We start from the raw sequence: 21,702 nt of genomic DNA, 5'->3' as shown, positions 1-21,702 counted from the left end.
AGTGTCATCCTGTGTTGTCACTTTAGATATTATCCCACCATTCACTGTCACTATACTTTTAACTATCACTATATCTTTTAAACATTCCACCCGTTCTTAAAGATGGTCAGAGAAAAGGTAGAATTCGGGCTACCCTCTAAATAAAGATTGTGTCAATTTCAGTCTCTATAAAATGTGCATCATTTAAATTCACATATCTGTGAATTATATTTTCTTTTGTGTTACAGGTCAGCCGAACTGTATCTGTATGCAATCAGTATGTTCAGAAAATTTCACATGCTTGGGAGATTGGTGTTTTGTAAGCAAACACTTGGAGAATGGAAAAATGGTCAATAAGAAAGGCTGTCTGAAGGAAGCAAATGAGTTTTGCTGGGGCTCTATCACAAAAACCTACGGCATAAAATGCTGCCAGGGCAACATGTGTAATTTGAATCTTTCCATCCGGCTAATAGGTATTTTTTTTATTTGCTTATATGAAGAGTATTTTCCCCTAAACAGGAACAAGATTCTGTGCCTTTTGACTTTCCGCCTACAATAATATACACAATATGTTGTAGTACTGTATTATACACACACACACACACACACACACACAGAGACATACAGCAAGCTGCTGTAATCTTTCCATTCTTGGACAAAATGAGATGGCACACATTTTGTGAATGAATTAGCTAATCAACCCTATTTAATGTTGTAATTCTGCATGCTTTTTGAACTGTATTGTTACTCACCATAGTTATCTCACTTGTGCAAAAAGATAGAAATAAATCAGATTAATTAAAAAAAAGGACAAGACCAGGACAAGATGGATTACACCCCAAGGTTCTGAAGGAACTAGCAGATGTGAACTCAGAGCCACTGAACTATATCTTTCAAAGACCCTGGAGCACTGGGGAACTACCAGAGGACTGGAAAGCAGCTGATGTACTTCCTATCTCCAAAAATGTGAAAAATAGATCCAGGAAACTACAGACCTACTGTATCAGCCTGACCTCAATACCTGGGAAGATTCTGGAAAAGATAATCAAGCAACAAATCAGTGAACATTAGAGGCAAGCAAAGTCATAACCAAGAATCAACATTGATTTGTCAAAAACAGATCAGGCCAGACAAATCTTATTGCATTCTTTGACCAGGTGACAAAATTAGTGGACCAGAGGAATGCTGTGCATATCATTTACTTGGACTTCACTATGGCATTTGATAAAGTAGACCACAACCTACTACTTGATAAGATAAAAAAATGTGGATTAGACAGCATCACCAACAGATGGATTCGTAGCTGGTTGACTGGCCGTACTCAGCATGCGGTCCTCAATGGAACTGCATCTTCATAGAGGGAAGTATGCAGTGGGGTACCCCAAGGCTCTGTTTTAGGCCCAGTACTTTTCAACATCTTCATCAATGATTTGGATGAGAGGATAGATGGGGAACTCATCAAATTTGCAGATGAGACCAAGCGGGCAGGAATAGCCAACACTCCAGAAGATAGTCTTACGAGACAGAAGGATCTTGACAGACTTGAACATTGGGCGCTAATAAAATGAAATTCAATGGTGAAAAATTAAGGTTCTACATTTAGGCAAGAAAACCCAAATGCACAGGCACAGTATAGCTGGTACCTTGCTCAGTAGTAGTAACTGTGAGAGGGATCTTGGAGTCCTAGTGGACAGTCACTTAGATATGAGCCAGCAGTGTGTTGCAGCTGCCAAAAAAGCCAACACAGTTCTATCTAGGGATAGAATCAAGACCACATAAAGTGTCAATGCCTTGGTAAGGCCACACTTGGAATACTGCATCCAGTTTTGGTCACCACAATGTAAAAAAGATGTTGAGACTCTAGAAATAGTACAGAGAAGAGCAACGAAGATGATCAGGGGACTGGAAGCTAAAAGATATAAGGAATGGTTGCTGGAATTGGTTATGCGTAGTTTAATGAAAAGAAGGACTAGGGGTGACATGATAGCACTGTTCCAATATCTCAGGGGTTGCTACAAAAAAGAGGGAATTCTCCAAAGCACTTGAGGGGAGGACAAGAAGCAATGGATGGAAACTAATCAAGGAGAGAAGCAACCTAGAACTAAGAAGAAATTTCCTGACAGTTAGAGCAATTAATCAGTGGAACAACCTGCCTGCAGAAGTTGTGAATGCTCCAACACTGGAAGTTTTTAAGAAGAGATTGGACAGCCATTTAATCTGAAATGGTATAGGATTTCCTGCCTAAGCATGGGGTTGGATTAGAAGACCTCCAAGGTCCCTTCCAACGCTGTTATTCTATTCTATTCTATTCTATTCTATTCTATTCTATTCTATTCTATTCTATTCTATTCTATTCTATTCTATTCTATTCTATTCATTTTACCAAGTAAAGAAATGATCTTCATTAGGGCAAGTGGAAGTTGACCCCTATCTCTATTTTTAGGATCACTGAGTTATTTAGCGAATTATTTACTTAAATAAAAATGCTATCAAGGATCGGGTTTGAAATAAACTGAATAGAAAAGAATATGCTGACCCTGTAACAAAATCTTTCAATGTGCTGTACATCTCATAGCAGAAAGACAGAAGCTTAGTCATGTTCTCAGAGAAACATCCCCAAACCCTATTAACACGGACCAAGGGAATATGTTGTAATAAAAACAGATGAAGTGTATGTTTAGTGGCCATATGTATCCATTTTTTAAAATGGGGGCTAACATGTTCTTAAGACTCCCTCCCCTTGTAAATGCTTCTGTTCAGTATCAACACAGAGCAGGAACCTTGAATCTGGATCCTACCAAGCTTTCAGGAAGTGCGAGTTACCTGTCTGTTTTTCTTAAAGCCACTTGACAGTTTTGGTTTTGTGCAGAAGATAGGCTTCCAATAAGATTAGGAGCCTGCTTCAGCCGCTAAGCTTTCCTGCTTTTTAGAATCATAGAACCGGAATGGACCTTGGAGGTCTTCTGGTCCCTGCCCAAGGCAGGACACTTTACACCAGGGGTAGGCAACCTCGGCTCTTTTATGACTCATGGACTTCAACTCCCAGATTTCCTGAGTCAGCATAGCTGACTCAGGAATTCTGGGAGTTGAAGTCCATGAGTCATAAAAGAGCCGAGGTTGCCTACCCCTGCTTTACACCATCCCAGACAAACGGTTGTCCAATCTTTTCTTGAAAACCTCCAGTTTCTGGAAAAACTTCCAGGAAACAAACTCTCCCTTTGATCAATTGTTCTCACTGTCAAGAAATTTATCTTTAGTTCTAGGCTGGATCTCTCTTTAACCAGCTTCCACCCATTGTTTCTTGTCCTACCCTCAGCTGCTTTGGAGAATCAGTTGACCCATCCTCCTCTCTCTGGCAGCCCCTCAAGTACTGGAAGACAGCTAACATGTCGCCCCTAGCCTTTCTCTTTGTTAGGCTAGACATCCCTAAAGGTAAAGGTAAAGGTTCCCCCTCGCATGCGTGCTAGTCGTTTCCAACTCTCCGTTTCAAAGCCGAAGAGCCAGCGCTTGTCCGAGGACGTCTCCGTGGTCATGTGGCCGGCATGACTAGACGCCAAAGGTGCACGGAACACTGTTAACTTCCCACTGTAGTGGTCCCTATTTTTCTACTTGCATTTTTACGTGCTTTCGAACTGCTAGGTTGGCAGAAGCTGGACGAGTAACAGGCGCTCACTCTGCTACACGGCACTCGGGATTCGACCCGCCAAACTGCCAACCTTCTGATTGACAAGCTCAGCGTCCTAACCCACTGAGCCACCGCGTCCCTTGGACATCCTTAATTCCCTTAATTGTGCATCATTTTCATCACCTCTGGACGCCACATTAATCCTATTTCTTGTTAATCATATCGTCAGAGGAAATGAAAATCCAAAGACTCTATGACTTCCTGTGTTATGGAGTAAAGAAATTCTGATGCCTACTTCCGGGGGGATATTTCCATTTGTTTAGAATAACTGAGAAGTTATACATGGTTAATCTATAGGACCCGTTGCCACTAGAAAAGCACTAGTAACCAACTTTAATCCTGGGATTTGATCATTGGACTTGTTTATGAATATAGAAATACCACCTGTTATGGTTGATTCTAACACAAAGGGACACTGTATTTTATGTTTGCATCTGCACCAAAAAAGTCAGGAATTACAGTTTTTTACAGTTTTTTTCCTTCTTGTCTGCATTTTCCCAATTTTGCTTTTTCCTTTCCTTCTTTTCTCTCTAATTTCTTTTTTAAAATTTTTTTTGTACAGATAGTCCTCAATTTACAACAGTTCATTTAGTGACCATTCAAAGTTACAACAGCACTGGAAAAAGTGGCTTATGACCATTTTTCATATGACCATTGCAGCATCCCCAGGGTCATGTGATCAAAATTCGGCTGCTTGGCAACTGGTTCATATTCATGACGGTCTCAGTGTCCTGGGGTCATGTGATCACCTCTTGCAACCTTCTGACGAGCAAAGTCAAGGGGGAAAGCCAGATTCACTTAAGAACCAAGCTAATAACTTGTCAACTGCAAAGATTCACTTAACAACTGTGGCAAGAAAGGTCGTAAAATGGGGCAAAACTCACTGAACAAATGTCTCATTTAGCAACGTAAATTTTGGCTTCAATTGTGGTCATAAGTCGAGGACCACCTGTATTTTGTATATATATATTTTTGAAATTTAATAAAGTTTTATAAAAAGAAAAGAAAAGCAGTAATAACTAAATGGATTCTTCTTCCAATCAGATGAAGACCTGCCTGAAGAGGGCCCATCTTTGAAGAATCTTCTCCTGATGGTCCTGGTTCCATTGTTTGCTATTTTGATTCTCATGATATTAGTTGGCCTTTTTGTCTGGAAGTGGGCCCAAAGCCGCCGGAGACACATGCCATTTGGCTCTAATGAACTGGGCGATGTGGATTTTATGCTGAAGAACTCTCTGGCTGGGGACAGCACCTTAGAAGTAAGTATGCATTAGGAATGGCATTTCAATGCCCCTGGGGTTAGTTGTTCACCTTATTCTAAGCCAGAATTGTTTTAAAGGTGACAGGTTAGGTTCAAATATCATGACCTGCACTTGTACCGGTTGCCCTTGGCTTGTTTTTACCTTACTGCTGTTGAATATTTTCCACTCTAAATTGTTCAGCCTTGTTTTCTTTGTTGATTGCCCCACCACTGGGATGAATACGTTTGGCTGTAATTTATGTTTCCTGCTATTGTTAGCACATTTGCCTTCTCCCATTGGAAGAATCCTAGAGACCCACTAAAGCAGGGGTCCTCAACCCCCGGTCCACGGACCGGTACTGGGCCGTGGCATGCCAGCAACCGGTCCGCACAAACAAGCAAAGCCCTATCTGTGGGATGCAGGCAGCACACAAAACCACACCCTCTCCGGTCCATGGAATAACCTCTCTCCACATAACCGGTCCCTGGTGCCCAAAAGGTTGGGCACCTCTGCACTCCTTAAGTAACACCAGCTGCCTGCAATTAGTGCAGGTTCGAGTCCCACCAGGCTCAAGGTTGACTCAGCCTTCCATCCTTCCGAGGTAGGTAAAATGAGGACCCAGATTGTTGGGGGCAATTAAGCTGACTTTGTAATAATGCCACTTGGGGCCCCCCAAAAGCCCTAATAAGCAGGCATATACATAGAACGAAGGCTACTGCTAAGCTTGTAAGCCGCCCTGAGTCTTTGGAGAAGGGCGGGATATAAATGGAATTTAAAAAAAATAAATAAAAATAAATAAAAATAAATAAAGTTTCTTTCAAAGTAACTTTAGTATGAACTGTAGAGGAGACGTTTTCTGAGATGGGAAGCCAGATAAGCAAAATCAAGATAAACCGAAAAGACGAAAAGTGCCTTAGAGTAATTTCTGGCTGGTTTTAATTTTTATTTTATTTTTTAATTTTATTAGATTGATATACCGCCCTTTCCCGAAGGACTCAGGGCAGTTTACAGGGCATTTTAAAATCACACCAATACAAAATACAAAAGTTAAAAAACAATTTAAAAGATTAAATTATCCCTGAAAATAAAAACCCCAGTTAAAAATTCTCAGCCTGGGCCGGAGAGCTCAAAGAGTCTTCAGATCTTGACTTGTTATTCATTCCAACCCAAGTGAATATTGGAAAGAAATTACAGGTAGTCCTCGATTTACAAGAGTTTGTTTAGTAAACAAAATTACAAGGGCATTGAAAAAATGTGATTTCTGACTGTTTTTCACACTTTATTACCATTGTAGCATTCTCCCAAAGTCATGTGATCAAAATTCAGACATTTGGCAACTGGTTCATATTTATGACGGTTGTAGTGTCCTGGCATCATGTGATCCACTTTGGTGACCTCCTGTGACTGACAAGAAGTCAATGGGGAAGCCAGACTGACTTAACAACTGGGTTACTAATTTCTCTGCTGCAATGATTCACTTAACAACTGCGGCAAGGAAGGTCGTAAAATGGGGCAAAATTCACTTAACAAACATCTCACGTAACAACTGAAATGTTGGGCTCAATTGTGGTCGTAAGTCGAGGACTACCTGTACACAAAGTAGATCAAGTCCGTCTTTCCTTCAGCGGCATACTACTTTGAAAAATGTACAGATTAGAAATTAATTTGGAATGGCAGGAAAAACTGGCAAAAGAAATGCTGGATTTGAAAATGGGGGTGATCCAAGTGGGCGCTGCAGAGGGGAAAAAATCCAGAAACACCCTCTGTACAACACACACACACAGAGAGAGAGAGAGAGAGAGAGAGAGAGAGAGAGAGAGAGAGAGAGAGAGAGAGAATCTCTGTAGGAGAAGCCCTTGAGCAGCTGCTTGGAATATTCCTGATTACTCCATTCTAAGCCTCCCTCCCTCCCTCCTGATTATGTGGCCCCCAGCAGAGCACATGCACCCTGCCCTGTACTCCCCATGCACACGTACAGGTAATCCTCGACTTACAACAGTTCGTTTAGTTACTTTTCAAAGTTACAAGGGCACTGAAAAATGGGACTTATGACTGATTTACAGGGTTACGACCTTTGCAGTAGCCCCATGATCATGTGATGAAAACTCAGGTGCTTGGTAACTGGTTTATATTTACGACGGTGGCAGGGTCCCCGGGGTCACGTGATCACCTTTTGCAACCTTCCGACAAGCAAAATCAATGGGGGAAGCCAGATTCACTTAACAACCGGGTTACTAACTTAACAACTGCAGTGATTCACTTAACCACCTGAGGCAAGAAAGGTCGTAAAACGGAGCAAAACTCACTTAGCAAATGTCTCACTTAGCAACAGAAATTTTGGGCTCAGTTGTGCTCGTAAGTCGAGGACTACCTGTATACCAAAAAGGTATGCTGTGCAAAGAGAAAGCAGAAACTTCATCACACAGAAGAAAATACAGACACCTCCTGTGCAATTAACTGCAGTTGTCACTGCAGGTAAAAGGGTTAGAAAGAATTCCAGATATTTGGGGTGGGGGAGAAGCCAGATTTTGCCAGGGATTACAAGGGGGGGGACCCTGAAAAAAGTTCCCAGTACATTCCTGCAATGGAAGCAATTGCCACATAATGCTGCCAACCCCTCCTTCCTTCATGGTGCAGAGTGCAACTTACTAAGGAGTTGCAAATTCCAGAAGCAGGCTTGCCATGCTTATTACTCTCACCAAAATATACCTGATAATCTATTCCTCTAAGATTCTTCCCATGTTTGATTTGTATTCAGGTCCTGCTGAATGATGACTGCACTACTGGAAGTGGCTCTGGGCTGCCTTTTCTCGTCCAAAGAACTGTGGCTCGGCAGATCACCTTGGTTGAATGCGTTGGTAAGCCAAGGAGAGAAAGAAATGTTGGAATTGTCACCAGCAGAGAACTGCTGAACCTCTTGGAAAAAAAGAATATACATTCCAGTTCTCTGATAAAATATACAGATTTGAGCCATCTCTTTATTCATGAGGCCTATTTGTGTCTGGTTTGCACTTTCAGAACACTTCCACATAGCACTGTTTCTACTGCACAATCCTTGTAAAGTGTTTTGAGCCTTCAGACCGCAGGTTCTGAAGCAACTGAACTCAGAGACCCCACCCCCAATTTGCAAAAAATAAAAATTCAATATTGTTAGTACTCTCCCATCCACATTTTAGTGCATGTTGTATAATTCTGAATAATAGTAATAATAAATAACAACAACAACAATCTCCCAGTGAGGCACTACCTTGACGTGGTTGCGGGGCTTGTGTGCTATGAGGAAGATGAGAGCTATGCCAGAGGTTCAACCAGACTGGACAGGCCTCATCAGAGGAGTCAGACAAAGAGTGTCTCTCCCATAAAAAATATGGTGAGACATAAATTTCAGAAAGCCATACCAGCTCAGATGTTGCCCAGGTTAACAAGATCTGCAGTAGATGTTGGAGTTCCTGGATATCTGGTGAAAAATGGGCTACAGGACTCAGGACTGTTGGCTGAGCAACCAGGGCCAGCAGCTGCAGAACTACTGGAAGAAAAGGTGTTTACCCATCGCAAATACACAGTGATGGAAAACAAAGAAATAATGATCTGTTATTACAGATCAAGTCGAACAAGAAGAAAACATCTGAAGTGAATGCACCAGTTCTGGAAAGAACAACATCCAGAATCAGAAATAACAGAACAGAGACTAGCAAATCATTGTCAATTTATAATACAAAATAAAGTGTTCACAGAAACAGAACTGGACGAACTGCAAAGGTTTACCCAGGGCAAAGAAATCAAAGCCCTGCCAGAAGCAACTCAGAATGTAGAGGCAAACCAGGGGGAATTGGCAGTAGAGGAAGAACAAAGCGCTCTAACTAAAGAAATAAAAGCATTGAAACAAAGAATAACTGATCTAGAAGAGCACAAAAACAACAGAATAAGGATGCCTGCATTGAAGCTTGTTCCAAAGAAACAGCTAGCACAAGCATTAAAAGATGCAAATACTGCAATATCAAGTATAAGCACCAACTCACTGCGAGAAACAAACTAACTAATGTACAGCACAGCTGCACTTATAACTGAATACCTGGGATGCAAAGTCAACAAAGAAAAAATAACCAAACAGTGCACCATAAAAATAGAAGGTTAGACTAGAAAATAAGATCAGCAAAATAAGATGCAAGCAAGCTAGAACAGATGAAAGAAAAGAACAAGAAGATCAAAGAATACCTAATCAACAAATGCCACTTAGAAACAAGGAAGATCAAGGAAGTACTGGAAATAATAAACCAGCAAATAACAGCTATAGCCAGGAAGATCAGCAGATATGAAGCTCAAATTGCAAATTATAGATAGAAGCTCCAATTTCAGTCCAATCAGAAACGTTTCTACCAATCCATTAATGGAGAAACTGCAATGAATCAGCCAGTACCTGACAAGGAAGAAACAGTGCAGTTCTGGACATAGATATGGGATAACCCAAAGAAATACAACAAGGACGCAGCTTGGTTAAAAGAGATGGATGCAAATAAAACAGAAGTTGAAATGAAAAAAACTAGTAATAACAGCAGAAATAGTAAAAAGAAGAGCAAGGAAGGTCAAGAATTGGTCAGCACCAGGTGAACATGAACTGCATGGTTTTAGCTGAAACGTCCAACTGTTCTATGCCCACTCATTGCTAAGCAGTTCAACAACATACTACAAGGAGGAGAAATTGAAAAGTGGCTAACAACTGGGAAACCTTATCTGATAACGAAAGATCCAGCAAAAGGGGCAGCACCAGGCAACTACAGGCCAATTACCAATAACTTTCAAATTCCTAACTGGTGTGGTAGCTGATGTAGTCCAACAGCATCTACCTGAAAACAATCTCTTCCCACCTGAGCAGAAAGGGAATAGCAGAGGAACAAAAGATAAACTCCTAATAGACAAAATGATCTTGGAAAACTGCAAGAGAAGGGAGACCAACCTGAATGTGGCATGGATTGACTACAAAAAGGCATTTGACTCTCTGCCACATGACTGGATAATCATGTGCCTAGAAATAACAGGAGTCAGTAGAAATAGAGTTTGTGCAAAGATCGATGGCACAATGGAAGACACAGTTGCAGGTCAATGGTGAGAGACTGGAAAAGGTTAATATCAAGAGAGGAATATTTCAAAGAGATTCATTATCACCGCTACTATTTTTTATTGAACTGTTTCCTCTGTCAACAATACTGAATAACTCAGACCATGGCTGTCAAACATCAAAAACATCTGCTAGACTATCTCACCTCCTTTACGCGGATGATCTGAAGCTGTATGGAAAAACACTATCTGAAATAGAATCGCTGCTCAACACTGTCTATGTATATAGCCAAGATATTGTAATGGAGTTTGGATGGGCTAAATGTGCCACACTTACTATCAAACAAGGAAAAATAGTGAAAACTGAAGGAATCAAGATGCCCCATGAAAATAACATTAAGAGTCTGGATGAGGAAGATTACTACAAATACTTGGGTATCCTTCAAACTGACAACATCAAGCACATTGAAATCAAGAAAAAGATTAGAGGTGAATACATCAAGAGAGTGAAAAAGATCTTAAAGTGCAAACTCAATGGAGGAAATACCATGAAGGCAATCAACACCTGGACAAATCAAGTCATTAGATACACAGCTGGAATAGTGGACTGGACTCAAGCAGAACTAAAACCAATGGATAGGAAGACCAGAAAAATAATGACAATGAATCAAGCCCTTCATCCACAAAGTGACATTGACAGACTCTATCTACCAAGGCAAATAGGTGGGCATGGAATGTTGCAAGTACATCAGATGGTTGAAGAAGAAAAAATGGCTTTGGAAGAATATCTAAAGGACAATGATGAAGATGCACTGAAGGCTTACTGATTACTAGAGAGACCAAACTAGTCTACAAGGAAGACCAAATGAAGAACAGAACGGAGGCATGGGAAGAGAAAGCACTACATGGCCAGTACATAAAAAAATAGCTGGGAAAGCAGATAATAACAAGACCTGGAAATGGCTAAGAGCAGGAAAGTTGAAGAAAGAGACCGAGGGACTAATTCTAGCTGCACAAGACCAAGCCTTAAGGACAAATGCATACAAAGTCAAAATTGAGAAGACAGAAACAGACAATAAGTGCCACTTATGCAAAGAAGCTGAAGAAACAATGGAATACCTGGTAAGCTGTTGCAAGAAGATTGCATAGACTGACTACAAGTAGCGGCATGACAAAGTAGCAACAATGGTGTATTGGAAGATCTGCAAGAAATATTTGCCTGCAAGCAAGAACTGGTGGGACCATAAAATAGAAAAAGTGTTAGAAAATGAAAAAGTTAAATTGCTCTGGGACTTTAAAATTCTAATAGACAAGCACCTGCCACATAAAACCCTGGACTTAACAATTGTCGATAAGAAAGACAAAAAAGTCTGGATAGTGGACATCACAGCAGAATAGAAGAAAAGAACTGGAGAAGATAACAAAATACAAAGACCTACAAATAGAACTAGAACAACTTTGGCAAAGGCAAGCAAGGGTAGTACCAATAGTAATAGGCAATCCCAAAACAACTGGAGCACCACTTAAACACCACTGGCATTGACAAATTCGTCATCAGTCGATTGCAAAATGCATCTTTACTGGGAACAACTTCCATCCTCTGACGATAACTGTAACACCATCAAACATCCACATCTACCTATCCCAGGTCGTTGGTAAGGACTCGATAGGTAGACAAAAATGCCAAACCCAGTCTGAACATCTGGCTGACTGTGCGATGATCAAAAATAATACCACCATTGGCATTGACAAAATCACCTCCAGTCAATTGCAAAAGGCTGCTTTACCTGGAACAGTTTACATCATGCAACAATACCTTTAATATTATTAATAACATTTAATAATATTATTAATATTATTAAACAACAGCATCTGCCTATCCCAGGTCATTGGGAGAACTTCATAGGTAAATAAAAATGCCAAATCCAGTCTAAGCATCTGGCTAGCGGTGTAACCAGCCATAGTAATATATTTGTAATGGGGTGAATCTGCTTGACTACAAAGCATTATTCCTCCTCACAAATCTCACCTAGAACTGTGAAGGTGCTGTGACATTGCTATATTAATTTCATAACCAGATGCTTTTCCCAAAGCTTCTAATCTTGGTTGCAGGTTGCCCTGAGGGTTGTGGAATGAGGGGAAAGACAGACAGCCTTGAAGCAGTCCAGTTTCCCCTGTAAACAGAAATATCATTTTTCTTCCAGACAGGATTATCCCACTATAAAGCAGAAATTTATTAGCTCAGTTGCTGAATATAGAACACATTGTGAGAACACAGAGGTGCAAAGCTGATTCTGTAGAAGAGCAAAGAAATAGCCTGTCTTCTTTTATGTTCAAGGATAATTTGCGCATACTGTAGACAAATTCAAACACTGGATAGTCTTCCTACTGCCTGAAGTACTCTGGTCCATTAACAGATGCTCCACACAAACATGTTAATGTTATCACTCAGTTCTGAGCCATTTCATTAAACATGCTTGTTTCTGTTATCTGCAAGCCAACCTAAAATGGAGATCAAGTCTGCACTTGGGCTTATCTGCCTTAACTCTGAGGTACCGAGAAGAAAATTCTTAACTTAATGGATAAACACCAGGCAAGGAAAGAATGGTGTGTCATCTGTTTTTTTTTGTTGTTGTTTTTTATCTCTTATTCCCAGTTTGCCACTAGCAAAATGTTTTGGAAACTTATATTTGACAAAGAAACTTTGTGTTCTGCTAGTGATCATCCTCCGAATGTTTTGTTCTCAAGTGTTTAAAAGTAATTATATTTAGATTCTGAATGGGTTGCATATTTATCCATAGCAGTTTTGTAAAAAAAAAAAGACTAAGCTAGCCAACTATTCATCAATTACTATTTCTGATTAAATTGATCAAGGGATTTTTCACTGTTGTCAATTCGTGCAGTTGCTCTGGCAAAATAAATAAATACATGAGTCAGGCATGTTAGACATTTAAATGCTAACATTTCATCTAATAGGAATATGAAATACCAATCAGCTCAGGCAAGAAGTGAAGGCAAGTGAAAAGTTTGAAAATTATGTTCCTTTCCCTCACAATAGGCAAAGGACGCTATGGGGAAGTGTGGCGTGGTACTTGGCATGGGGAGAATGTGGCTGTCAAGATTTTCTCTTCCCGTGATGAGCAGTCTTGGTTTCGTGAGACTGAGATTTACAACACGGTGCTGCTAAGGCATGACAACATCTTAGGTGAGTGGAAACAATGCAGAAATTCCGCAACTCAGTCCCAAAAAGTCCTAGGCAAGCAAACGGAGGCAGTACATTTTAAGACCCATGTATTCTTTCTAAATTTGCACAAGGGACTGAAAGAGTTGAAGAAGCTCAGAGAATTAAAAGTCTTTGTCTCATTTACACATACGCACAACACATAATTTATAGGTACTTTGTTAGCTTCTTTGGAAATGTTGGAACTTTGGCAATGTATGCTGAGCTTTACCCTCCTTCCCTGCCCGCAGGATTTATTGCATCAGACATGACATCACGGAATTCAAGTACTCAACTCTGGCTAATCACCCACTATCATGAGCATGGCTCCCTCTATGATTACTTGCAATGCACAGTGTTGGACGTGGAGACCTGCTTGCGTTTGGCCACCTCAGTCATCTGTGGGCTCGTTCATCTGCACGTGGAAATCTTTGGCACCCAGGGCAAGCCAGCCATTGCTCATCGGGATCTGAAAAGCCGAAATATCTTGGTCAAGAACAATAAGCAGTGCTGCATTGCTGATTTAGGTGAGTGGATTTTAGAGCAAATGTTTTTGGCAAAGCAGAGGTGCCGATGTGTAACTTTTTCTTAAGGGCAAAAAAGCTTTCTAGGGGAAGTAATCTGAGGAAAGTTCTTCTATTTGCCCTTACAACTTCTAAGCGTCCTGCAAGCTGGTTGCCCTCCAGATGTGTGGGCTTCAATTCATAGAATTCCTACTGAGAATCCTGGAATTAAAATTTATATATCTGGAAGGCTGGGAGAGCCTGGCCTAACACTATACTTCCCACCCTGGGAGTATCTTAAATGACCCACCTCTGCTACAAATATAGGAACAAAATGTCACACAGGCAGGGATGGAAGGTACAGTCCTGATTAGGATCTTAGCAGAGGACTTAGAATTTAACTACTTCCTGTTTACTGCAATCCTTATCTGGATTAACTATATTGGTTGTGTGGTGTAAAGCAGGGCTTTTCAACCCGTGATACATGTACCACTGGTGTACTTCGGCACCTGGCCGGTGGTACATGACCTAGACAAATGTAGTGGGGGGGGGGGAATGAGCTAAAGCGGAGGCAGCACCTCAGAGGCCTAGAGGAGAGTCAGCTGGAACTGTGGTGTTGCTGGAGCTCTACTGAGGGTTCAGGATTGGTGCACGCAGCTCCAGCTGATCAGCATTTCCAGTAGCCTCTGCTATCACCGGGAGCAGCAGACAGGCCTTGGGGTGAAAGAATCAGCTGGAGCTGCAGGGCTGCCTGGGCTCAGCAGAGGCCTCAGGATCAGAGGGCACAGCTCCAGCTGATCAATGCTGCATGCGATGGCCAGCCATGGAGTGGGTGACTACATGGGGGAATGAGACGGTTAGTGACCGACGCTGGAACTCTGACTTAATTTCATCAGTAAGCACTCTCCAGCCACGAGTGCAAAGATTAATGTCAGAGAAACAAGCACAAGTTTCCCATTAAAAGAGGGGTAAGTGGGCATACTTTATCACTTTTTTTTCCTTTTTTTTCTTTTGTCATCAAGTTTTTGACACCTTGCTAAGCCACTGGTGGTACTCGAATATTATCATGTCCTAAAAGTGGTATAATCTGTGAAAAGGTTGAAAAGCTCTGGTGTAAAGAATTAGATGCTACATTGTTCTTATCTTGTTCTACTCTTCTCTTTTCGTGCATGTTTTTATTGTATTGTATTTTAGTCTTTTTATTTTTATATGTTTTGTGAGTGTGGGACCTGTTGGAATGGAATGGAATGGAATAATTTCTGAAATAACCACTCCTTTTCACAAGATCATATCAGACATCCACAGTTCTTTTAGAAAAAGGCACATAATTTCCTGATTGCATCAGTGGTGACTATTCTTTTGTATGAGTAAACAAATAGATCTGTTCTCAGATCTGTTTACAGTGCAATAAATTCAGATAACTCATATAAACAAATCAAGTCATATGTTTTAGAGCAGGGGTGTCAAACTGCCGGCCCACGGGCCAGATGCGTCATGCGGAAGCCGCGTCCACCCCATTGCTGGCAATGGCAAAACCGTCCCAATACGTTGCGCAATGTCACGTGACATCGCGAGTTTGACATGTCTGTTTTAGAGGAAAGGACAAATAACTCGTGATCATCAGCCATTCCCACTAGAAAGACCAAGTTTTCTGGCTTCAGATATTAGCTTTTACCAGATCCCAGGGATGCAAGTTAAACTTTCTGTTCAGACCAGGGTTTCCCAAATTGTGCGGTGTTCCTCTGTCAGAGAAGGGCACGTAGTCCAGGGAGAGGTGAAGAATCTTTTAGATCAAGGGTCCCCAACCCCCAGTCCGTGGCCCGTTGGCAACCAGGCCACACAAGTGGCGGACGAGCACAGGATGCTCCATTTGCACAAGAGATGTGCATGCATGTGAAACCATCCCCAATGGCACTTCTCAGGCCAAAAATGAAGCAAGATTCTTACTTCATACAAAGCCAAGTACAAATAAAGGAAAAGAATAGGCGGAGTTGTGGTGCATATGAAGTTGTATGCCATAGATAAAGGCACATATGTATACCTTCATCCTACTAAACTGAAGTGCATTCTTGTGCTCTCTCTGTAATGCTATACAAGCCACAAATGTTATGTTATTCTCCTAAGCTCAGGGTAATGCCTTTTTTTTTCAGTCAAATCTAACCTTTTTGATGTTTAGCTTCCTGATGCAGGATTCCCTGTTTATAATGGTGGAATTGCTACCTTTTTTCAGGATTGGCAGTTATGCATTCTCAGAGCAGCGATTACTTGGATATTGGGAACAACCCACGAGTGGGCACCAAACGCTATATGGCACCTGAAGTTTTGGATGAACAGATTCGTATGGATTGTTTTGAATCCTTCAAGCGGACAGACATCTGGGCTTATGGTCTGGTCCTGTGGGAGATAGCCCGAAGAACCATTGTGAATGGTAAGGAAGGCCAAATGAAAATAAGTTAAAATGTGGTATTCTAGGGCCTTGCCTCATGGTTCAGGCAAAATGCAATCCATTTATTCTCGCCACAGGATGTTTATACCGTGGTAAGTTGCAAGTCGGATAAGATTCTAAGTTCAAAAGGAGAACTCTACAAAAATGGATGGAAGCTTAGCAGAAATCAATCTTCTCTGATCCAGACACAATTGGATGTTTTTTCTATTAGTCACGGGACTATAGAAACTTCATCTGCAACATTTAATGGTTTCCGGCAGTGTGCCCACCTGCTCAGAAAAGGGTAAAATGGAAAGCAGACTGGGAGGTCAAAGAGAGCTCACAGAGCAATTTCTCTTGCTTGCAGGGAGTGTTTTGTGACTGGCCATACCTACCAGGTCAGCCATTTTGTCAGGGAGCCATATGCTAGCTACCTTCTTGGATCAGGCCAAATGTCCATTGAGTCCAGCCATTTTAGCAGTCTGTAATGCAGACCCGGAGTCAGTAATGCTCTGGCATTGCTGCTCCTCATCAACTAGGATTCGAAGGTCTCTCGTGTTCAGAGGTCTATTTCCCTCTTAATATGAAGATTGTGTTTAACTATTTAGAATTTCAGTTATTCCTCTCCTTCATGCCAAACTGTTGCCATAAATGGAGGAAACTGTTTACTCGATTTTCTGTATCAGCAGGCCATCTGATCAGCAGTGGTTGAAATCTCACAAGATGGTCGTCTCTGTATGTTACTTCATGCCGGATTCAGCTTTCAACAGTCTTGAAAACATTTGTACAGTTGTCTTTGCAGTGTTGCGGCCAAAGCTAGAACTTGAACATATATGAGTGGAATAACAACCAGCTTTTCATAGCTCTCTACCAACTCTTACCTGCTCAGAGATCCTGTAAACAGATCCTAATTGTGTGGCCTAGAAACAGTTTTAAGACAGTTCATACATTGTGTTGAGCATAATTTTCTCAACTGTAATTTGCTGAACAGATTAAAACTGGCAGATTTCACAGAGGGCCATTGGTCCTTTCAAAATGGCAGTGGGCCATCTCCGTTCCTCCATCAGCCCCAGCCAACAGGGAGAGAGATTGCCTGGAACTAGAGTCTTAGGTTGCCCACCTCTTTAATTTGAAGGAAAAACCTCTAACTTCTGGCATTGCAGCTGAGTTCCTGCTTTATTGAGGATCTGGAATCTCAGCTGCTGTTAAAGAATGGAAGGAGCCGGCCCTGCCTGCCACTCTCCCCCTTGCATTTGGCTCCCTGTGTAGAAACAATCGCTAATCAGGCCTGTTAATGGGGATGTTTTTGACTGGCCTAGTTGGAAGTGTTTTCATTTTTCTTTTTCCACACGAATGATTAGCTGTAAATTATAAACACTGTAATCTAGTGTCAGCGCCCAGCTTGCAGATTAAAGGGACCATTAGACTCAATCAGCACTTTGTTTGTTCAACTCTGATTAGGAAACAAGCAGCATCACAGCTTAGTTTGGCAACTAGCCACCTTCAGGGAACTTCGGCTATCCTCTGACCAACGCTGCTGTGAAGCTGCCTTTGCTCTTACATTGGCAAAACATGCAGAGATTTCCCGTGACAGTTTCACGGTTGATTCCCCCCCCCCTTTGTGCTTTTAACATTCCATCAGGGAAGAGGCTGGAAAAGGATCCCACCTCTGAAGCGTTCTTACCTGCAGACCAGGCTATACTGTACAAGCTTGCTGTGAGGATCGCTGAAAACCAAGCAAAGATCCAATGTATTTTCGGTGGGTGTTTTATATGGTTGTGTTTGTTGTGTAGTGAGTTCTTTGCACAGGAAAAAAGACGAGGCGAGTGAGTTTAACAAAGCTCATGGTTTATTGCTTGCAGGATCTCAACTGAGAATTGGGCTGCAGCTTGCAGCAATTTATAGCCTGGCCCCTAGGCGGCAGCCAATAGGATTAAAACAACCATTTGCCGCCTAGGGGCAGCCAATAGCAGCACTGGAAACCTGAAGTCTGGGTTGCTGGAGAGCCATTAGCTGCTCCTGATTACCACGTGGTGTTACCATTGAGCCCAATACATAACAGTGTTAAAGATCAAAGTGACACAAAGCTAATATAAAGTTGAGAAAGAAAAGAAAAAAAGAACTTAAAGAAAAAGCTAGAAGAACAAGAGAAAAAAAGAAAGAAAAATAGAAAAGAGCGAAAAAGGTACAAAGGAGTATCCTCCTGATCATCTTTACAGCAGTTATAAGAACAACTAAAAATTAAACTCTTACTCTGTTACAACACATGATTCAAAATCATAAATCATAAATTCATTTTTTTTAGTTTTGTGCAAAAAATCCAAAAAGTGTTTCCAATCAGCAGTAAACTTTTTCCCCCCTGTGCTCAAAGAAGTCAATTTAGCCATCCCATCAGAGTCTATCATCTTTACCTAGCATTCTTCTATCCTGGGTAGTGCCAAATCTTCCAATATTGTGCAAACAATAATTTCACTGCAGCAAGATCCAAAGTATTTTTGGATTTCCAACTACTGGCCCCTGGCAATTAGCACTTGTGCAGAAACTGCCCTAGAGTGAAAAAGTAAAACAGTGTTATCTATAAACCTGTACATTTTCCAAGGATAAAAAAATCATTTAGTTGATAGTCTTGGATCCATAGAATAGGGATTTGAAGAATTATGTTGCTCGATAGGAAAGCTTCTATGTTGTTGCAAAGGACCATAGTTCAACCCTCTAAATGGGGGTCCGTTGCTGAAACTATGGGCAGGAATAAGCAATTCTGAGCTAAAAGCCTACCCTCTTGATTTGAAGAGCAGCTTAAGTATGGATATACGTGTGAATCAAGAGCCAGACCAGCACTGGGGTTAGAATGCTAGAGCTAGAATTAAGGAGAAATTTCCTAACAGTGAGGACAATTAACCAGTGGAACAGCTTTGCCTCCTGGAGTTGTCGGTGCTCTATCACTGGGGGGTTTTTAAGAAGAGACTGGACAGTCACTTGTCAGAAAGAGTATATGATCCCCTTGATCAGAGGGTTAGACTAGAAGACATCAAAGGTCCCTTCCAGCTCTATTCTGATTGATTGAAACTACAGGTAGTCCTTGCTTTAAAAACAGTTATTTAACAACTGTTCCAAATTACAATGTCTCCAGAAGGGGCACTTGACAACTTATTTATTTATTTATTTTATTTTATTACATTTATATACCGCCCTTTCCCGAAGGACTCAGGGCGGTTTACAGGGTGATTAAAAAACCAAGATACAAAAGTTAAAAACAATTTTTAAAAAATTATATTTGTCCCTCCATAAATAAAACCCCAGTTAAAATTAAGATTAATCCTCAGCCTGGGCCAGAGAGCTCGAAGAGCCAGGTCTTCAGGTCCCGGCGGAATGAACGGAGGTCGGGGGCAGTCCTCAGCTCCACTGGCAGCTGGTTCCAAAGGGCAGGTGCCCCCACTAAGAAGGCCCTATCCCTGGGTGTCGTCCGCCGGCAATCTCTTACCGGCGGCACCCTGAGAAGACCCTCCCTGTGGGAGCGCACTGGACGAAGGGAGCTTGATGCCGGCAGCAGGTGTTCCCTCAGATATCCCGGACCCAAGCCATTTAGGGCTTTATAGGTCATCACCAGCACCTTGTAATAATATAAGAAAGCATGATGCCTTATAACATAAAAAAAATACCTAGATTCATCTCAAGTTCACATACAAGCTCCCCATTCTTTCCTCGGTTCCCAAATGCATGTTGAAACAGCCATGCCTTTAAAGCCTACTAAATATTCCGGGGGGAGGGGCGGGGGGAGGCAGTCCTCCTGTCGGGGAGGCAGAGGCTCTAACATGCCCTGTTTCCCTGAAAATAACCCTAGCATGATTTTTCAAGATGCTCGTAATATAAGCCCTCCCCCCAAAATAACTCCCAGTTATGACTGTCAGCCAGATAGACGCATTTAGTCCCGTATTTCCCTGAAAATAAGACCTAGCCAGAAAATAAGACCCAATGAGTCTTTTGGAGCAAAAATTAATATAAGACCTGGTCTTATTTTGGGGCAAATATGGTAGCAAGGTACCTCCTACAAGGAATGCTCAGAAATTAGGAAAATGCTATGTACTGATACTGACTACTGGTTCGTGTTTGAGATTGGATTGATTTGACTGATTGATTGATTGATTGAATGAATGAATTTTATCCCACTTTTATTATCTTTTATAAACAATTCAAGGATGCAAACATACCGAATATTCCTTCCTCCTCCTATTTCCCCCACAAAACAACCTGTGAGGTGAGTTGGGCTGAGAGAGAATGACTAGCCCAAAGTCACCCAGCCAGTTTTCATGCCTAAGCAGGGACTAGAGGTCACCACCTTCTGATTTTCAGCCTAGTGCTTTAAGCACCAGATCAAACCGTGCACTCATTTTCAGATCAAAGGCTAAAGTTCTTGACTGAAGGGGAGGGAGGATAAGGACCACGCTCCAAAAAGTAGACAGATTCAGAGAAAGATACAATGGATCCAAGAGCAAACGAAGGAAATCAAATCAAATTAAGATTCTATGAATAACATGGTATTTACTTACCATGTCTTGAGCAATATTTCTTTCCTCTCATATTAAAATTAGGGTTTTATCGCAACATACTTTATGAGCTTTGGAGGCTGCCACTAAGTTTTTCTGGTACCATATTTGCTCCTAAGAAGTTTGCTTGGTGTTTGTTTTAATTTACAAATCACCTATCTCCCAGTGACTGGGCAGCTGAGAACTAAAACTTGCACCCCCTCTGGTTTTTCCCACCCATGCTTGGTGATGCAGGAAACTGAGTGTGGGATTTTCTCTTTGCAAAAGAGGAAAGGGAGGGAGGGAGGGAGGGAGGGAGGAATGAGAAAGAAAGAAAGAAAGAAAGAAAGAAAGAAAGAAAGAAAGAAAGAAAGAAAGAAAGAAAGAAAGAAAGAAAGAGATAGATTAGAGTTTGGTAGGAGCCTTTCCAAGTTATCAAATGGTGCAGGTTTTCATGAGCTGCATTAGATGCATAGAGTGGGTCTCCTTTTCTGCAAAGGAGATGTCCCCTTCCTATTTTCAAGAGAGGCAGTCTAAGGACTAAATAATTTTACTTACCCAAGGCAGAAGGAAAAAAAAGAGCAGATGTTTTAACAGAGAAATACCAATAGCCCACTTTGTCCAAGCTTATTGGAAGGTGCTCTGTAACTCTAGGTTACCACAGTACAAACCCTTGCTTCTGAATGGTCTCTTGCTGTTTGGCTTCTTTTTGGCTTAGCCTAGGACGCTCCCTAAACCCAGCCACTGTACTTTACGATTTATAGCTTAGTGTGAACCCAGAGCAATGATGTCTTATGCAGGAAGCTGATTAAACAAACAACGGCTCAGCTCAGTGCCTAAAGCTAGCCACGTTGATGCCTGCTCTGTTCCAATTTGGTATTCCCCCCCCCCCACACATAACCAGAGATTACACTATTGAAATTTGTGAGCTTGTTAATTTCTTTGTTCTAAATCTCACTACTTGTCTGATCCTTGACTACAGGAACAAGGGGCTTCGAAGAAAATAATGTCTGATCCTTGCTTATAGAACAAGAGGCTTCAAAGAAAATAGTGATTACATTAAAAACAGCC

General features: G+C 41.4%; 1 protein-coding gene across 1 annotated transcript in view; it reads left to right on the top strand.

Moving 5' to 3' along the window:
- Positions 1–249: 249 nt before the first annotated feature.
- ACVRL1 (activin A receptor like type 1) overlaps positions 250–21,702 on the top strand; it is a 38,919-nt gene continuing 17,466 nt past the window's right edge. The window contains exons 1-6 of the mRNA XM_083352123.1: positions 250–452; positions 4,709–4,923; positions 7,664–7,763; positions 13,019–13,165; positions 13,432–13,707; positions 15,914–16,111. Of these exons, the coding sequence (XP_083208249.1) occupies positions 326–452; positions 4,709–4,923; positions 7,664–7,763; positions 13,019–13,165; positions 13,432–13,707; positions 15,914–16,111 (1,063 nt within the window). The 5' untranslated portion in view covers positions 250–325. The remainder of the gene's footprint in view (positions 453–4,708; positions 4,924–7,663; positions 7,764–13,018; positions 13,166–13,431; positions 13,708–15,913; positions 16,112–21,702) is intronic.

Source organism: Vipera ursinii (genome assembly GCF_947247035.1).
Source record: "Vipera ursinii genome assembly, chromosome: 2".
Taxonomy (NCBI): Eukaryota; Metazoa; Chordata; class Lepidosauria; order Squamata; family Viperidae; genus Vipera; species Vipera ursinii.
This window is presented reverse-complemented; position numbering and strand designations above follow the sequence as displayed.